This window comes from Megascapheus bottae, chromosome 16, assembly GCF_031878675.1.
Source record: "Megascapheus bottae isolate mThoBot1 chromosome 16, mThoBot2.hap1, whole genome shotgun sequence".
In the NCBI taxonomy this organism is placed as follows: Eukaryota; Metazoa; Chordata; class Mammalia; order Rodentia; family Geomyidae; genus Megascapheus; species Megascapheus bottae.
Genome location: NC_143524.1, coordinates 46843986 through 46863481, shown reverse-complemented (window position 1 = coordinate 46863481; position 19496 = coordinate 46843986). Strand labels below are relative to the sequence as shown.

Genomic DNA, 19496 nt, shown 5'->3' with positions numbered 1-19496 from the left:
GAGGAGAGTTGTAGAAACATGATCCGAAAACTGTGGTTTTTTTAACTTTTCTACATGGTAAATATTAAAAGCCAAAGCTTTGAGAATTTTAAGTAACAAAGGGCTTTTTTGTGTGTTTTTTTTTCTTGTCAGTCATGGTCTGGGCAATATCCCTGAGCTCTTCAGCTCAAGGCTACCACTCTACCCCTGGAGTCACAGCACCACTTCCGGTTTTCTAGTGGTTAATCGGAGATAAGAGTCTCAGGATTCTTAGTGCCCGGGCTGGCTTTGAACCACATTCCTCCAACTTCAGCCTCCTGAGAGAGAATTACAAGTGTGAGCCACTATGCCCAGCTTAAATAACAAAGTTTTCATATCTGTTTCTCCTTGAGAATACATGTGTGGAAATAAATTCATAGAATGAGATATGGCCATTTATGTCTTCAAGCTTTAGCCAAAACCTTTTGTTCTTTTAATAGTAAGGTCTTGTCTCATTACCTTCTAATATTCTGCCTCTGTCCCAAATGATGATGAATCAGCTTTTAGCAGAGAACTTTCGTGTCTATATTTCTCTTTGTGTATCGCTACACATCAGATATGCTAATTACACAAGTTAACAAGTTTTGTTTAAGCATTACATTTGCTTTTCACTTTCATGGTAGCCATAACAGAAAAGGAAGTATTGTAACTATATATTCCTGCATTTCTTTATCAAATGGAGGAAATGTCCTACACCTTCATGATACAAAGCTTTTGCACTAAATGTGAAAAAAATAACCTTTTTAGATAAGAGGCTTTGAGTTGCATAAGGATTTTTTTTTTGCATTTTTACCTAACACATTTACTGAAAACTTGGATGCAGTTTTCATACTACATCTCAGAGGCAGAGATCTGAGGACAGTGGCTCAAAGCTAGTCTTGTCCAATTAACTACCAGAAAACCAGAGGTGGTGCTGTGGCTCAGAGGAGTAGGAGTGCTGGCTTTGTGCAAAAAGAGCTCAGGGATAGCACCCAAGTCCTGAGTTCAAGTCCCACAACTGATGGGGGAAAAAAAAACAACTGTTGAAAGCATGGCCCAAAATACAGCCCATGAAAATGACTTGGGAAAGGAGAGAACTATTTAAACCTTTGGTGGATTGATTGGCTTTACTGGACTCAAGGATACTGTCGGGGTTTTTAGTCCTTGGCCCCTCACGACCCACAGGAGGGATAGAAAGAACATGCCCCGACCCTGAAGAGCCAAGAAAGGAGAGGGCCGACTGACGGCCCCCTAACCCTCCCTCGTCAGAGGACGATCAGACGCATCAGGGAGACCCGTCAAGGCAGGAACTCGTTTATTGAGGAAGTACATTTAGCTAATATAGGATGCAGGAGCCTATCAGCACAAAGATGGGCAGGGCGGGGGGAGGAAGGTAAAGAAGGGGAATCAGGTCTGAGAAGGTGGAAGTGTTTGGGGCCAGTCCCAGAGGTAGCCTTACTTTATATCACAAACCACAGCTAAGCCTTCCAACCAGGTGACAGGCAGGTTGGGTCCCAAAACCAGGAAATGAGCACTGGGCCACGAGGTAGACCTCCTTTTCCATTTTCCTGATGTAATGTGACCCACAGATACCACCATAGATTCCAAGCTAGGCACACTAGTATGTGCCTATTGTTCCAGCTTTGCAGGCTGCAGCAGGAGGGTCACTTGAGCCCAGGAATGAGTACAGGATCAGCCTAGACAACTCATGAGACCCTACTTGTTTTAAAAATAGTATTTTAAACAGATTTCTAGAACAGTATACCAGTAGGTTCTGATCAGTCAGTATCTTTCCTAAAGATATTCTGATTATCACCATCGTTTAGTCCTACCTAATAAGAAATAGGATTATATAATCTGAACTCTATTGTATCTAACTTTTTCAACATGTCTGTGGGATTCAACTTGTCGTCAGTGTTCAATCATTTGTTCATCTTCTGCATAATTTTTCTGTCTAATTTTTCTGTGTTCTTCCCAGTTACTGTGACAGTAAAGTTTCTGTAAATGTGTCTTTGTGGTTATGTGAACTTATTTCTCTTGGAATTACTAGGAGACAGGTAGGTAGATTTTTATCTGTTGATAACTGCCAAACAGTTTTCCAGAGTGATTTGTTAAGATACCCTTCAGGTGACATTGTCCAGAAAGAGATATACTCTTTACCTGACCTATGTAACTTTAACCCCTTTATTCAAAATGTGGAAAAAGATATTCTTTGATTTTGAAGGTGATTTGAAGCTCTCAGGCAGCATCTGGTAGAAACACAAATGCCCTTATGTTTCATTAGTGGTTGCTAAGGAACAAGGATAGTTATGTGTTTTGCTCTTTTTTTTTTTTCCTTGTCTAGCATCAGTTCCTCAAGATTGCTAAGCCCCTCTCCAGCCTCACTCCGTTGATTGCTGCAGCAAAGGAGGCAACCAAGAACAATCACTAAGATGCTGCCCACCCCAGCCTCGTTGTGCCAAGCCGTCTGTGAAGTAAACGCTCATTTCGGAAATTCCAGCCCTGATGCCCTCTTCTCCTTGCATTGCTTCTCCCGTTTCCTGGTCTAGTGCTCTCAAGACTTGGGTCCTTGGAAGCCCTGTGTTCAGCACTGAGGAGAACTGCAACTGGACGACGAGCCTCATGATGGCCATTTCTAAAGAAGAGATTCCCTCCCATTAGTGGATGTGAAGATGGTTTATAATCCATGGTTTACGTGAATAAACCTTAGACCCCTGTTTCCACATAGCAAAATCTCAACTGCCCCCATTGCTTAACCCTTACAATCAGTTCTTAACTATGGAAGTTGATAGTTGGATCACATTGTCAATTTACAATCTGTTGAGATTTCTACAATGCTTGTTTTTTGTGACCAAACAGCCCCCAACACTTCATTGTGCTTGAAAACCAGAACAGCTTGGGAATGCCACGGGGTTTGGTAACCTGCCAGGGACATGAAGTCGCTCTGTTTCCTGGACCATGACTTTGGCGCAGCTGACCCTGACATGGGAGATCTAACACAGTTTTCTTTGTGTGTGCTTCTAGCAGCTGTTTGAGGGACCTTGACCCAATAGCGCTCCCCATGCTGGGTTTTTATTTTTTAATTTTAATTTTTTAGTTTTTTTGTGAAATGGTCTTGGCTATGTAGCAGCTTTTGATTCCCTGCCTCCCCTAGGCTGCTGCCCCCATTCTGTCCTTGTTTATAACACTGAGCTGTTTCCTAGGGCACATGCTGAGTGAGAGCAGTGTGAAAAGTCAGGAGGGAAAAAAAAAATGCAGCTACTTTTAGAGCAAGGCTGGGCATCAGCACCACCTGTCCAGCTGTACTCGTGTGACATTTCAAGAACTCAGCCTCTTTTTCCATCTGGGATAAAGAGCCGAAAGTTGTAACTCAAATCTTCTGATGGCCTAAATATTTGGGTCAAAAGTCTCTAAACCTGAGACTCTATCATAGTTGGCGATGAATCGGATGACCTGAGATGAATTATGATCAGTTACAAGGGGACCCTGTTGTTTAAATGCATGGCCTATCTAAAAGTGGAAATGCTTATTCTAGGTGTTGGGGATGTTTGCTACCTCCTCCTATCTTCGTGGTTTTGCTCCTTCCACTGTGGTAGGATGCCTGGCCAGCACTGTGGCTTGTCATGTCAGCCCCACTGACTACCTTGTCTTGCTCTGAGGTGCCGCTGCCTCAGTAGCACAAGTTTCTAATTCCTTCAATAAAAGGAGATGAAAATATTCTACTTGGACTATGTCTTTCTTCACTGCTGTCTCTTCTTCCTTTTATTTTTTTTTAACGACATAATTAATAATGGTTCTTCCTGAACCATTTGAGACTAAGTTGCAGATAATATGCCCCTTTACCAATATAGACACTAGTATGTATTTTAATAAATATAAATTAAGAGAAATGAGCCCAGAATACATGTGCTATTTAAAGAACAATTGTAAATACCACATGTATTCACCATCCAAATCCAGAAATGAAACACTGATGGTACCTCATTCCCTTTTTCATTATAGTCCCAACTCCAAGGGTTAACTACCATTCTTTTAGCAAAATCAGTCTTGCTTCTCTGTACTTTTATCCCATTCATAGGTAATACACAATCAGCTTGAATTCTGCCCATTTTAGAACTAAACTGGGTGCTGGTGGCTCATGCCTGTATTCCTAGCTACTTAGGCTGAAGTCTGTGGGTCCTGATTTAAAGCCAGTTCTGGTAGGAAAATCCATTCTGTGAAGCTTTTATCTCCAATTAGCCACTGAGAGGCCGGCCAAGTTCTGCGTTCAAGTATCAGTAATAGCAGATAAACAAAACAAGAAAAATTGTAGGCATGGGAGGCTTATACCTATAATTCTAGCTGCTCAGGAAGCTGAGATCCAAGGATCATGAGGATCAAGGTTCAAAGCCAGTCCAGGCAGAAAAGTCTCAGAGGCTCTTGTTTGTTTTTGCACCAGTCCTGGGGTTTGAACTCAGGGCCTGGAAAGTGTCCTTGAGCTTATTTTGCTCAAGGCTTAGCCCTTTACCACTTGAGCCACAGTGCCATTTCTGATATTTTTCTGTTTATGTGATACTGAGGAATCAGACCCAGGGCTTCACACATGCTCTACCACTAAGCCACATTTCCAGCCCCCTGTGAGATTCTTACCTCCAGTTAACTACTGAAAAGTACAAAAAAGCCAGAAGTAGAGCTGAGGCTCAAGTGGTGGGAGTGCTAACCAGCCTTCAGCACAAAAGCCCAGGTGTAGTCCAGGCCCTGAGTCCAAGCCTCAGCACCGCAAAAGAAAAAATGTAGTTCATTTTTTATGTTTGAGTGAGAATTTTTTGCTTGGCAGAAGACTTAATTCTCTGTGGATTGGGCCTTCAAAGGAATTGGCTTGCTTAAGGCATTTAGCTTTGTAGAGTTATATATGTACCCACAAGTCCTAAGTTTGTCTCTTTTTTTGATAATCTCCTTTTTCATTTTGTAAATTTAGATAACTACCATTTAAAATATCCTTAACTATTACTCCTATAGGAATGAGAAAGGTACAAATAATCAAGCTATTAGCTTGACTACACACTAAGGAACTAGGAACGATGACATGAGCTGAGAAATCTCTTCTGCACACAAAGGCCTAGGTGAACGAACATGGCCCACTCTAGATTCTAAACCATAAATGTTTTATGTACGTGCATATGTATGATTGATTGTCACATATTTGAAATAGACCTTCTAGAATGTATTGCAAGCTCTCTTGGGCTCTCTTGAGCAAAGTTTTCTGTGATCAGGTTAACGGTGATCACGAGGAAAAACTTCCTTCAGTGACTTTGTTTCTTAGGGGAACTTTTGGACAAATGAGGCTTCTTCTACAGAAGTTTTAAAGAAATGAGTACATCTTTCAGGTTGTAGTTTGAAAAGTAAGTATGTGTATGGATATGTGTGCAGTGATATACTAGGCATAGCAAAGTGATATACTTTGCTAGGCATGTGCCCTTCTTGAAGTGTGTGCATGTTTGCACATGTGCACATGCGTGTGTGTGTGTGTGTGTGTGTGTGTGTCTAAGCTCACACTTTTTTTGTCTAAGACTAGACAGGACTTACTAGACTCAACAGTATTCATGGCGAAAGGACAGTTTAATTAGATGAGTAACAACTCTATAAAATTAAGGCTGTTTTGCTGGGAAAAACAAAAAAAATCTTTCCCAAGTATCAATGGGAACTTTTGGTTTTGTAATCACCTGGCAGGCTTAGGTGCCAAATGGTTTTTGTTTTTGTAAAAAATGCTTAACTTACTTGACCACCTGTGTGTGGTCCTATCCTTGTCGTTGACTGTGCACATCATAAGGTGACATCATATGGTGATGACCACCTGTGTGGAGTTATGATCACCTGTGTGTGATGTTTACCCTTAAGAGCTCAGCCCCAAGGTGGAGAGCCACTGAGCTGCTATTAAAATGACTCCTGGTTTGGTTCACTGCTGATAGCTCTATTGCTGAGAGGTTCAGGGCTCCTCAAAATGGCTGGGGTATTACAATTTAGTTTGTTTTTTTTCTTTGTTGGTGGCACTCTCCATTTGAACTCGGGGCCTTGCACTTGTAATCTTGGAATTGGCTTGGGATATTGGATGTCATGTAGGGAAAAGGACACCAACCTGAAAAAATCTTGGCAAGATTTTCTTTCTGCAGAAGAGAGTGCTGCTGACAAGAAGCCAAGTAAGTACACAGGCTGGATGGAAATTCACCCAGGTTTTATCCTTGACACATTTCCTGCCTTCTGATAGGTTAGAACTTAGGTTCACAATCTTGTATGATTGGCTAGTTTTAAAGAGATGAAAAGCAATCAACCCAAACCAGGACAACTGGTCAAGACTTGAGAAAAACAATTCTCTGTCACTTGAGACATGCCTCCAGTGCCTAGAAGAATCAGTTCTTATAACAAGATGTAGCTTAATTCAAATATCTTTCTTATAAGATGGCAGCTCCCCTTATCAAAATGGCAATGTTTATGTTAAGCAACCACTTTGTCAGAAAAGGTTCTGACTCCTACAGTGGGCAGATAATGCTGTGACGTGAGCATCTGTGGTCTTTACAAAACCACATCAAGTCTACTTGAATTACTCATGTTTGACAGCCACGTTTTAATCTTCCCACAGAAATGTACTAAGTACATTATTTGAAATGAGACATTTGATAATCTCTTCAATGTTCTGTTTTGCAAAACTCCAGTTTTGTTTGCCTTGCATCTTGCCATGTCAACCTTTAAAACCAAGAGCAATAAATAGGACTAGGCCATCTTTACTCAAACCTAGGACCAAAAACAATGGTTTATTTTACACTGTTAATAAAATAGAAGAGGGCCAAGAGTTTGGCCTAGTGGTAGAGTGCTTGTCTAGCATGCACGAAGACCTGGGTTCGATTCCTTGGTACCACATATATAGAAAAAGCTGGAATTGGTGCTGAGGCTCAAGTGGTAGAGTTCTAGCCTTGAGAAAACCTAAGAATAGTGCTCAGGCCTTAAGCCCAAGCACAGGGCTGGAAAAAAAAATAAAAAAATAAAAAAATATAAGCGACAACTCTCAAGCAGTCAAAATAGGCTTTCAGAAGGTGCATACTAGAAAACGTTTAATGCTTAACGTTTTGATTGCTAACTAACCTCAGAGGTACTGACTGCATAATGATGGTGTGTCAAGATTAAGCGATCTCAGACTAACTCCAGAGGGTAAATATTGTAAGGCTCACTCAACCTACCTTATTTTACATACACTATCACCAATCAAAATCACGAATCTCTCTTTCATAGTACCATGTCATTACAAGTGGTCATTAGGAGACCCACTCCAGGGAAATCAGCTAGGTCAGAAAGAATTCAATATTACTGCTTTATTCAGGTTAAGGGTAGGTGGATGAGCAATTTCCTGGGGTTAATTTAACCAACTGGCTGGCATATGTCAAGCATTTCATTTTTATTTTTTGTGCCAAGCATTTCAGTAGGTACTGATAATGAATCTGATATGGCTTAGCCACCAGCATATAGATCATAAGACCTCAGCAGGGTGGCTAATATTGTAATAAGAGGTTTTTTGAGAGGGAAACAGAGAAAACACAGTTGGAGATACTTGGGTCTTCTGGTAAGGAACAGATGGGAATGATTGAAGACAGCTTTTTTTTTTTTCAGTCCTGGGGCTTGAACTCAGGGGCAGGGCCCTGTCCTTGACACATTTTGCTCAAGGCTTAATGCTTTGCCACTTGAGCCACAGCACCAACTTCAGCTTTTTCTGTGTATGTGGTACTGAGGAATTGAACCCAGGGCTTCGTGCATGCTAGGTGAGCACTCTACCACTAGGCTACACTCCTGGCCCCATGAAGACAGCTTTTGACCGTAGACTCAAACTGAGAAAGTTAACCAGGTGGAAGATGGGAGTTAGAGTGGGTATGGATGTAAGAACAGCATGATAAGGACAATGGACAAAGTAGGGCACCCTGGTTCATGCTTATAATCCTACTTGCTCAGGAGGCTGAGACCTGAGAACTGCAGCTTAGAGCCAACTTGGACACAAAAATCTGCAAGGATTTTACCTGTAGCAACAACAACAACAACAAAGTAAAAGCTAGAGATAGAGGCATGGCTCAAGAGGTAAACTACCAGCATGAGTGGAAAGCTGAGCTAGATCAAGAGCTCTCAAGCTGAGGCCCAGTACCAAGACACAGGACAGTGTAAAAGAACACTTGAGAGGTTTAGTTCTGCTGTGGTCACAGTCTTAAGTGAAAATGGAAGAGAGAATGGAGAAAAATGCAAGATTGGACTTAAGTTTAAACATTAACCTAGCAATAAATTTTTAAGCATGGTCAGATTTAGATTTTTTAAATCACCAGTTGTTTAAGTGGTTTAGGGGGAAGTAAACTGGAAGTAGTATGGTTCTTTGGAAGTCTGTTCCCGTGCCCAGGTAGCTGGCACACAGAGTTGAGTAGAGGTTTAGTGGGCCCTAAAGTTCAACAAGAGAATAGGATAAACACAAGTGAACAGAAATAATACAGTGAACAGAACTGTCAGAGTCTGCAAAGGAATGGGAGGTATCAAAAATGAAACACTGGTTTCACACCTTGTCATTTAGTGATTTGAGGTCACAGATATAGAGATTTGAAAGGGTAGAATTGATTTATGTTATGGTTTACTTTTGAAAGGGTAGGATTGATTTATGTTATGGTTTACTGAGTGTAAGGTATTTGTAGCAGAATGCTAGTGAAGACAGCTAATCTGCAGTAGGCTATAAGGATCTAGAGCTCAGAAATGAGATCAGAGAGAAATGGCCCAAAGCCTCAAAGATAATGAACAAGATAAAATAGTAAAGGAGGAGGAGAGAGTGGAAGAAAAAATTTTAAAAATTTGTAATTTGCTAGAAGGTTGGCCTCGTGGTAGTGCTTGCCTAGCTAGCATGCACCAAGACCTGGGTTCAATTCCTTGGTATCACATACCTAGAAAAAGCGGGAAGTGGTACTGTGGCTCCAGTGACAGACTACTAGCCTTGAGAACAGTGCCAGGACTAGCAAAAGAAAAAAAAAAAAAAAAAGCTGGAATTTGATTACAAAAAAATGGTTAATGTGTGAAATGAGTAACAAAAACAAAGATTTTACTTATTTTTATATAAACCAAAACAGACCGTGTCAGTATGATTAGAACTTATTCAGGGTTCTGAGGCCCTGGGCTCTACCCCCAGCACCATTAAACTTATTTACTGTGGGGCTCTGTGCCTAGGCTGGGGGTCCATTCTTGCTCTGAGACCACGTCCATTGTGACCACATTCGGCCACACCCACATTTGTCTCTTTTTTTCCCCTACTACGTCTGGCCACGCCCACATTATACAGAGCCACACCCACACACCACCTGGCCACGCCCTCATCACGCAGGGACACACCCACACAACGTCCAAGCCACGCCCAGGCACGGGTTGCAGGACTTCAGCAGGCCTCCAGCGTGGAGACACGGGTCTTGGCAAATGTGAACCCCACATTTGCATATGGGACTGTGAAGTCACTATAAGTAAGGTGTTGATGCGCCTCTCAAACAGTACCGGAACCAGGAAGTCACGTTGGAATTACTAAATCCAGGCAACCAAGCCTGAGGCGCGCTGCCATAGACCCTCAACGACGACCCCGGGTGAGTTCCCCTGTATGAAGCGCCCAGCCCTGGAGGGACGGAGGCATTCTATCCCAGTGAGCCGGCCTGCAGCCCGGAGGGTTGGGGGGGCTCCCTCGGTGCCCTCCTAAAGGCCTGTTCTCAAGTCCCTGCAGCTGAAGGCTTTCGCTTCCGTCTGCCTGGCCCCCACGGTGCCTCGTGCGCTTGATCCTGGCCAGGTGAAAGATGGTATCCTTGATTGAGGTTTCGGGAGAGAGAATCAGGGGTTCAGTTCTGGACGTATTAGAGAAATGTCTATGGGAGATCCAAGCCGAGATTTCGGTAGGCTGTTGGATGCATGGGTGTGAAAATAAGAGACGTGGAAGGAAGCAATTTATTGATCTCTTAAATATAGGTTTTTAAGATGAATGTGGCTATCCTGGCTAGTGCATAGACAAAAATACTGGTTAGCCGGGCGTGGTGGCTCATGGCCTGTAATCTTAGCTACTCAGGAGGCTGAGATCAAGGTTCAAAGCCAGCCTAGCACAAAAGGACCTGAGACACTTATCTCCAATTAACCTCTAAAAAACGGAAAGTAGGGCTTGGCTCAAGGGTACAGTGTTAGCCTAGCATGCACGAAGTCCCAGGTTTGATTCTTCAGTACCACACACATAGAAAAAGCCAGAAATGGTGCTGTGGCTCAAGTGCCACTAGAATCCCTAAAATTTACAATTGGTTAGTTTTAATTTTTCTTGATACACTGTTGTTGCTTATTGCTGCTGTTGAGTTGTGTGTGTGTGTGAGTTGGAGTTGGTTTCATCACCAACTGAGTCATTTTCCCCTCATATCCATTGTGTCAATAATTAAAAACAGTTTGGCCTTAACCCTACTAAGGAGGAAAGAATCTTAACTATTTCTTTCCCTGTTTCCCTATTTTGTGTTCTTTTTATATTTTTAGCTTGCTTTTGGGGGGGGTATTTTTTATTCTTCTTCCTACACTAGTTTTTTGTTTTGTTTTGAGGGGGGATTGAACTTAAGGCCTGTCCTTGATTAAGCACAAGGCACTCTACCAGTTGAGCCATGCCTTCAGCTCTTTTTATCTAGGCTTCCTCTACACCACTAAGTTTTTCTTGTTGAAATAAGGTTTTACTTTTTGCTTGACTTTAGGGAAAGTTACCCGGGAGTGAAATTAGCAGAACAAACAGAATAATCACTAAGGATTCTTCTAGATCTATGGGTCTGTTCAGGCTTTTTTTTTTCATATATTTTTTATTGTAATTAATAGGAGGGTTACAGTATATTCACCAGATAGAAGGTGCATTACTTCACATACATTGATACGCTTTGTCATGTCTTGGTCCCCATTTCCCTCCCCCCACCAGGCTTTTTTTTTTAATTGTTGGGGTAATATATAGAAGGGTTACAGTTACATTTGCCAGGTGGTAGGTTCATTACATCTCACACATTGATAGCCCTTCTCATGTCTGTCCAGGCTTTAAAAACCCAGAGATCCCTCCTAGCAGAGGATTACAATAGTGCAAAACCTAGATACAGAAAGCCATATAGGATGAGGCTAACTGAAAGGATCTTTAGGATATGGAAAGAAGAGCTTTATCTTGAGTGATTGTTGTTCTTAATGCACTATCTTATTTCTCTTCTCCATTGTTGCCCTTTGGTTAATCTCATATTGCTACAGTATCTGACTTCGTTACCTGGTATATTGTATATAGGTTTATTTGTCTGAAATAGGAAAGGGAAGGGGAGAAAACAAGATGATTGGAAGAGGGTGGGGGGAAGGAAATGGAGACAAAAACATGAGAAGGGGTATCAATGTGTGAGAAGTAATGCACCTTCTATCTGGCGAATATAACTGTAACCCTCTATACATTAAAATAAAAAATTAAATTAAAGAAACTGGAGATCTTTGAAACTATGGTAGGCTGAATTAGGGAAACCCCAAGATATCCACATCCTAACCCTCAGAACCTGTGGATCCCATTGTCCTCTGCCGTGGTAGAAAGCAAGCACTTCCGAGATGTAATTCAGTTGAGGATCTTGGGGTGAGGAGCGCCTGCATTGTGTGGGTGTGTCCAATTAAATAACAAGGCCCCTTAAAGGAGGAGAGAGGATCTTTGTCCAAACATGTGATTGATACCTGAAAGTTGCCACACCTGGATCAAATTCTCCATCTATAGGGTCTTAAAAAATAACTCCACAGATAGGAAAGTAAGGTGCCAGAGTTTTGTTAAAGAAAAAGCTAAGCAGGGCAGGGCACAGTGGCTCACACCTGTAATCCTAGCTACTCACGAGGCTGAGATCTGAGGATTGAGGTTCAAAGCCAGCCCAGGCACTAAAGAATGTGAAACTCTTATCTCCAGTTAACCACTAGAAAATGAGAAGTGGGGCTGAGGCTCAAGGGATAGGACAGTAACCTTGAGCTGAAGAGCTCAGGGACAGCATCTAGGCCCAAAGTTCAAGCCCCATGACTGAACAGAAAAAGAAAAAGCTAAGCAGAGTTCTCACAAATGAGAGGGCTTCCATGGTAGGGCACCACCTGAGTGTTCATAAGATGTCTCTAGGAGAGAGCTATGTGGCTCTTGATATCTTTGGCTATCCTGCAGACTACACCAGTGCTCAGACCCGATCAGTGCTTCCACACAGTCTACAGGAGCTCTCCATGTGTCTTCCGGAGGCCAATGACCATGATTTAATACCCAGGGGCTGGATTGCAACTGCTCAAGGTCATGATGTTGTGGTTAGGAGCCTGCTTGGAGACTGCTCAAGGTCATAGTGAGGAATGTTGACCCTCCATAGGTGGAATGGTTCTGCCCTGATTGCATAGCTAGGCTCTTTTCTGATCCCATAATAGAGAAAAGTGGGAATGAACAAGCAGGAAAAGGAGATAGGAAAATTCTGCAATGCTGACTTCAAAGATAATGGAGAGAGGCCATGGGTTGGGGAATGTAAATAGCTTACGAAAAAGTAACTTTTTTGGGGGAGTCCTGGGACTTCAACTCAGGGCTGGGGCACTGTCCCTGAGCTGCTTTTGCTCAAGGCTTGCACTCCATCATTTGAGCCACAGCACTACTTCCAGCCTTTTCTGTTTATGTGGAGCCTGTAACCCTGTTCAAGTTATCCTTGCTGTAAGTCCTTGAGGATAGATCTGAGTCCTGAAAATATTCCACAGTTTCTGGGAAGTCTCACATCAGAATTGGTACTCTATTACAATTGCAGGACTTTTTCTAAATATAGGCTACCTTTGAGGAACTATGTTTCCTTTGCTATTTTATCTTCATTGTCTAGTCCAGTAACAAGCCTGTAGTAAGTGCTCAGTAAAATACCAATTGACTGAATATATGTGTGAACAAGGTATTGACATTGATGTAAACTGATGAAAACTGTGGATTTCTTTTTTAGGTTCTGGTAATAGAGAGATATACTGAAGGAGTAGGACAAAGTACCAGGAGATCTGGGGCTTAGAGATTTTTTTTTTTTTTGAGAGGAGGAAATCAGAATGAAAGTGTGGACAATCATAGAAACTAAGTCTACCTAGTTTACTTCCATGACTGGCTTTTTATAAAGCCACAGGTACCCTTCCCTTTTCTAATCTTCATACCCTCTCAAAGCCCCCACTTCCAAACTGTTAGCATATGGAGTTGGGGGATTAACTCGTCAGCACAGGGGCTTCTGAAGCACATGTTCAGACCATGGTACATAGCACGGGCTAATAATAGGCAAGAACCTTTGCACAGAGAAATTGAGTAGTAGTTGTGGTTTTAGTCCTTTCCCCCATTGCCAGTCCCTAACCAACTACTGATTTGTTTCTTTCTGTTATGGTTGTTCCTGCCTGCTCCCAAAGTGCTATGTAAATAGGATTGCACAGGACACCCTTTCCAGAGTACCTGCTTTCATTTGGTATCAAGTATTTTTTGATTCATGTCATGTGTTCCCAAAGTTGGTTCATTTCCTGGTTGAGTAGCATTGTAGTATACAAATGTATAGTGGTTTGTATACTTTCACACTTTAAAGAACATTTGGGTCTTGATTACAAATAAGGCTGCTCTGTGTATGAACTTCAGTTTGTAGAATTGAGAAGTGACACATACTGGACATGCTGTGTATTTAGCTTTACAGGAAACTGGTAACTACCAAAGCATTTTCTGTGGAGACTATGTTATAATTGATGGAATTGGTTATTGTGGTGTTAATTGGCAAATTTCCTTATCATATGGATGTCAGACACCTTGTCATGTATTATTTAACATGTATAAATGTTCTGTTTTTTAACTCCTTTTGCATATTTTCTTTATTTTGTGTTTTTGAGATTTGGAAGTGGTTGTGTATTTTGGATTCGAAGTCTTTTTTCTGGATAATGTGTTTTGCAAATGTATTTGCCAATCTATGGCTTGTCTTTTCTGCCTTTTCAATTCTCCCTCTCTCCATCCTTCCTCTCTAGGATTTGCTATATAACCACCAAGGCTAGTCCAGACCTCAATTCTATACCCAGCTCAAGCTTAAAATTCTGCTTCCTGAGTACTGGAATTACAGGCATTTGCCACCACTCCTAAGTTGTCTTTTCCATGTTTTTGTATACTTTTATTTTTTTGCCAGACCCAGGGCTTGAAACTCAGGGCCTGAGTACTGTTGTTGGGCTTTCTCAAGGCTAGAGCTCTACCACTTGAGCCACAGCACTACTTCAGCTTTTTCTATGTAGGTGATACCAAGGAATCAAACCTGGTTATTTCAGTCTCCAGTTCATTTATTTCTATCTAATTTAAAATTTTTCTTCAATCTTCTAGTTTTGGATTTGGCTTGTTCCTCTTTTTCTTTTTTTTTTTCCCAGTCCTGGGTCTTGAACTCAGGGCCTGAACACTGTCCTTGTACTTTCTCAAGGCTAGAGTTGTACCACTTGAGTCACAGCACCACTTCTGTTTTTTTTCTACGTATGTGGTGCTGAGGAATCGAACCCAGGTCTTCATGCATGCTAGACAAGCACTCTACCACTAGGCCAAATTCCTGGCCCCTTGTTCCTCATTTTCTAGGAGCCTGAAATGCATCATTAGAGTATTGATTTGAAATTTCTCTAATTTGTTGATGCATAGCTATAATCTCTCTTCTGCGTACTATCTTTGTTCTGTCCCATAGGAACTGGTATTTTGTGTATTATACTAGATTTCAGACATGTTTGAATTTCCCTTACCTCTTCCATGATCCACAGACCAGTCTGTTATGTACTACACGGTTTCAGTGAATTTGAGTGTTTTCTGTGATGGCTGTAGTTATTGAGCTCTAATTGTATTCTGTTGTGGTCTGACAGGCTAAAGGGAAGAGTTTGGTTTTTTTGTATTTGCAGAGATTTGCCTTTTGACCTAGGATAGGTCTGCTTGGGGGAATGTTTCATGGGCTGCCAAGAAGAATATATATTGTGATACTGCTGATTGGAAAAAAGATAATGTAGATTCTGTTAGATGTAGCTGTTCAATGCAGTTATTTAGCTCTGAACATTCTTTTGAGTTTTTGCATGGTTGATCTATCCAGAGGTGATGATGGGTTGAAGTTACCAACAATCAATGTGTTTGGATGTGTGTGTTTTTCAGTCTAGTAGTATTTGTTTGATAAAATTGAGAGCTCCAGCATTCAGTACATAGATAATGAGAATTGTTATGTCCTCCTGCTGTAGAGTTGCCTTTATATGTAGTGTCCTTCCTTATATCTTGTTACTAGTTTTAATTTGAAGTCTGTTTTATCTGGAAATAGTATTACTATTCCAGCCTTTTTAAAAGGGTAATTTGCTTGAAAGACTTTGTTCCAACCTTTTACCTGAAATAGATACTTGTTTTTGTTGGCTAAATGTGTCTCTTGGAGGCAGTAGATGGATGGGTCCTATGCCTTTTGATCCTACCAGCCAACCTATGTGTTTTGATTGGAGAACTGAACCCATCATTATCATTAGAACTAAGAGGTAAGTGATAGTGCCTGTCACATTCTCCCTTTTTAGGGATTGTGTCTCATATCTGCTCATCAGGCAGGGTCTAGTTTATATATTTTGTGTTCACGTTGGTTTGCTGTTTGTAAGACATCTTTTGAGTATCTTCTGTAATTCTGGTTTGGTGGTATTCAATTGTTTTAGTTTATCATGGAATGATTTTATTTGGCCATCCGTTATAAATGAAAGTTTGGTGGGTACGGTATTTTTGATATTTCTTTATATCCAATGCTTGGTATACATCATGCCAAGCCCTCCTTGCTTTTTGGGTTTCAGTTGAGAAATCGGCAATTATTCTAACTGATTTTCCTTTATAGGTAGTCTTTCGTCTCTCACAGCTTTAAGTATCCTCTCCTTGTTTTCTATTGAACTAGTTTGGATCACAATGTGGCAAAAGGAGATTCTGTTGGGTCTGGTCTGTAGTGTGTTCTAAATGCCTCTTATACGTAGATGTATGGTTTTTTGTTTGTTTTTGTTTTTGGTCAGTCCTGGGGCTTAAAACTCAGGGCCTGGCACTATCCTTGAGCTTTCTCTTCCATTTTTATTTTGTGGGTTATGGGGCTTGAACTCTGAGCCCAGGCGTTGTCCCTGAGCTCTTCAGCTCAATGCTACCAGCCTACCCCTGGAGCCACAGTACCACTTTGTCCTTGAGTTTTCTCAATGCTATAGTTCTGTCACTTCAATCATAGCACCACACTGCCAGCTTTTTCTGTGTATATACCAAGGAATCAAACCCAGGCTTTCTGCATGCTAGGCCAGCACTCTACCACTAAGCCACACAACTGGCCCAGGCTTTTCTTTTCTAATATTTGGGAAAATTTCTGCTATAATTCTGGTACATATATTTCCTACATCTGCTCTTCTCCTTCCTCCTCAATACTTTTACTTATCAGCCACAAATTAGGTTTTCTGATTGTAGCCTAAAGTTCTTGTAAATTCATTTCCTGTTGCTTGAATTTTTAGGGGATTACTTCTGTTGTGTCTACTCTGTCTTCACACCTCAAAACTATGTTTCATGTCATCTATTCTGTTGGAGATGTTTTCTACTTTATTTATTTTTTTAAAATTTCTTATTTGCCAGTCGTGAACTCAGGGCCTGAGCACTGTCCTTGGACTTTTTTTTCGAGGCTAGAGCTCTACCACTTGAGCCAGAGCACCACTTCCAGCTTTTTTTCTATGTATGTGGTACTGAGGAATTGAACCCGGGTCTTCGTGCATACTAGGAAAGCACTCTACCACTAGGCAAAACTCCTGGCCCCTTTAATATTTATTTTTTTTAAAAAAATATTTATTTATTGCCAGTCCTGGTCTTGAGCTCAGGGCCTGAGCACTGTCCCGGACTTTCTCATGGCTAGAGCTCTGCCACTTGAGCCACAGCACTACTTCCGGCTTTTTCTATGTATGTGGTGCCGAGGAGTTGAACCTGGGTGTTCGTGCATGCTAGGCAAGCACGTTACCATTAGGTCAAATTCCTGGCTCCTATTTTTTTTTATTTTTCTACCTTTTTTTGGTTATTTTTCAGGGTTCTGTCTCTTTACTGAAATCTTTTTTTATGATCTTGTATTGGCTTTTTTTTATTGATTTATTTATCTGTGCCTTCTTCCATCTCTTAAATAAATGACTGTTTTTTCATTTGCCTCATTTGTCATTTTTTGGAATTTAACTTTTTACTTGTGTTCTCTATGAATTCTTCTATTATTCTTTGGTTCAGAAATGTCTTGTGACCAGGAGCGTGGCCTAGTGGTAGAGTGCTTGCCTAGCATGCATGAAGCCCTGGATTCAATTCCTTGGTACCATATACACAGAAAAAGCCGGAAGTGGTGCTGTGGCTCAAGGGTTAGAGTGCTAGCTTTGAGAAAGCCGAAGGAGACAGTGCCCCAGCCCTGAGTTTAAGCCCCAGGACCAAAAAAAAAGTCTTGTATAGGTTTTTAGTGTTTCATTGGTCATTTTCATCAGTAAGTCCTTTAACTCTATCTGTGAAATTTCTTCTAGATCTATTGAGATCTATTGATGATTTCTGCCACTGTTGTATTTCCTTGATTTCTCATATTTCTTAGATTTCTGTGATAGGCTTTACTCATTTTTTTTTAGTGTATTGTATTGTTGGGGTAACATATAGAGGGGTTACAATTACATTCATCAAATAGTGGGTACGTTGCTTCTTGAACATTAACACCATTTCTCGTGTTTTTCTTCCACTTTCCCCCACCCCTCCCTGGGCTTTACCCATTTGAGGTCTTTTTGCTATTTTCAGGTACCTGATATCTTCCTACTGTTATTCCGTTTTGAGTTGACTAAGCGGATGATGTCAATTTTGTACTTTATCTCAGTCTAGAGTGGGTAAAATCTATAGTAGGGAAGTTCTGTTCATTTTTTCTATTCCTTCGATCTTGATGTATGTTTATTGGATTGAAGGGCTGGGGGAGAGTCGAGCATCCACCAGGTGAAAATGAGACCCTTTGGTTCTGTCCTTGATTTTGTGACCACTATTGTGGCCAGGAGAAATGTCTGTATTTGGACACCCCCCTTTACCCCCCTGTGGCCTCTGACCCTAGATGTGTGGTCCAGGGTTAGAGGCTGGAAGCCAGTGCTTCCCTCAGCTCTACAAGCTTAGGTTGGGGGCAGAGCTCTGAACCTGAAACCCTTTGAGTCCATGTCTATTTTTGAAGAGATCTGGAAGTTGGCTCTTCACTCAACACCTGTGGCTTAGTTGGGGGGCCCAATTGTAGTTTGGAGTACCATTTAGTCCCCGTCTCTGTTGTGCTGGTCTCTCAGCAATGGGGGCTTAGCTCAGGGGCAAGACTGGTATGAGGCCTCACCTTTAAGTCCTTTACCTGTTGGCTAGGAGCTCCTGTGGGACTCTGGTTTGTAGCACTGTCCTTCAAGTCGTTTCTGCTTGAGATTCAATATCAATTCCTGTCCATGTTGTCTTGAAGCTTGGCTGGAAGCCTTACCCTCACTTTCCTTTTGTTCCTTGTCTCTGGTTCAGTTTGCAGGAAGCTAAACCCTCCCTTTTCTGGCACAGGCCGAGACCAGTACGGTCTCTTGAACCTGAAGCTGTTAACTTTATTTCTTGTTTCTGCTTTCTCCTTGCCTTCCTATGTCCCATGCCTACTTCAGAGCCTGGGACTCCATTCCCCCCAAACCATTCTTGCTGGTCAGCTAGGAATGGTGAGCTTGTGACTCACTGTTTGGGAGTTGGCATGGTCCCTTTCCCAGGTTTCTCCTGTGAAGTAGTTTTCTGGGTTGCAGTAAAGCTGTGTGCATCTTGGTGGGCCACTTGGTAGATTGTTCTAAGCAGAAATCTGTCTTCTAAGCAGAAATCTGTCTTGAGCTAAGAGTAATGGGCTTACCAAACTGGACTTCTGTGCTATTCCTGGATCCACACTGAGCTGGTGAGCTGATGGCCACACCAAGTGGCTATCTGTACCAGGCTGTGTGGAGACCAGCTTGCTGGGCCTTGATGTTTCTTTCTTTCTCTGTTTTTTTTTGTTGTTGTTTTGTTTTCTTTTTGCTTTGAGATAGGAGTTTGTTTGTTTCTTTGTTTTGATTGGTGAAATCATTAGTAGACTATACAAAATTAGCCATGCAGTCAGACTAGTCACAGAGAAAGGCAACATCCGTCCCTTTGTACACCACAGGATTTCTCAGGCTTTAGTATGCCAAGGCATTCTTTATACCAGATGCAAATCCTATATCCTATTTTTACTTGGTCAGCTTAGGTAGTTTGTTATACCTGCTAGATTTTTCATCTTAATTGAGTATAGGTTTTGAAAGCATTTCGTCGTAATCTTAGATTTCTGGGATGTTTGTTGCAATGTTACCTTTGTCACCTCTAATTTTGTTGATCTGAATTTCCTCTCCTTTTTATTTTTTGTCTTATCTAGGATTCTGTCAGTTTTATTTAGTCTTTTCAAAGAACCAGCTTTTTTTGT

General features: G+C 41.5%; 2 protein-coding genes across 11 annotated transcripts in view; both read left to right on the top strand.

Annotated features, from left to right (window-relative positions):
- Pak1 (p21 (RAC1) activated kinase 1) overlaps positions 1-3235 on the top strand; it is a 128654-nt gene extending 125419 nt beyond the window's left edge. For all 6 annotated transcript variants that reach the window (XM_090348481.1, XM_090348480.1, XM_090348483.1 and 3 more), the window contains one exon: positions 2342-3235. In XM_090348481.1, the coding sequence (XP_090204607.1) occupies positions 2342-2428 (87 nt within the window). In that variant the 3' untranslated portion in view covers positions 2429-3235. The remainder of the gene's footprint in view (positions 1-2341) is intronic.
- Positions 3236-9387: 6152 nt separating this feature from the next.
- Gdpd4 (glycerophosphodiester phosphodiesterase domain containing 4) overlaps positions 9388-19496 on the top strand; it is an 85860-nt gene continuing 75751 nt past the window's right edge. For 4 of the 5 annotated variants that reach the window (XM_090348476.1, XM_090348475.1, XM_090348473.1 and 1 more), the window contains exon 1: positions 9388-9617. The gene's annotated coding sequence lies outside the window, so the exon portion shown is untranslated. Of the gene's footprint in view, positions 9618-9669; positions 9815-19496 lie in introns of those variants that run through there. The other variant, XM_090348474.1, reaches the window with a different exon arrangement.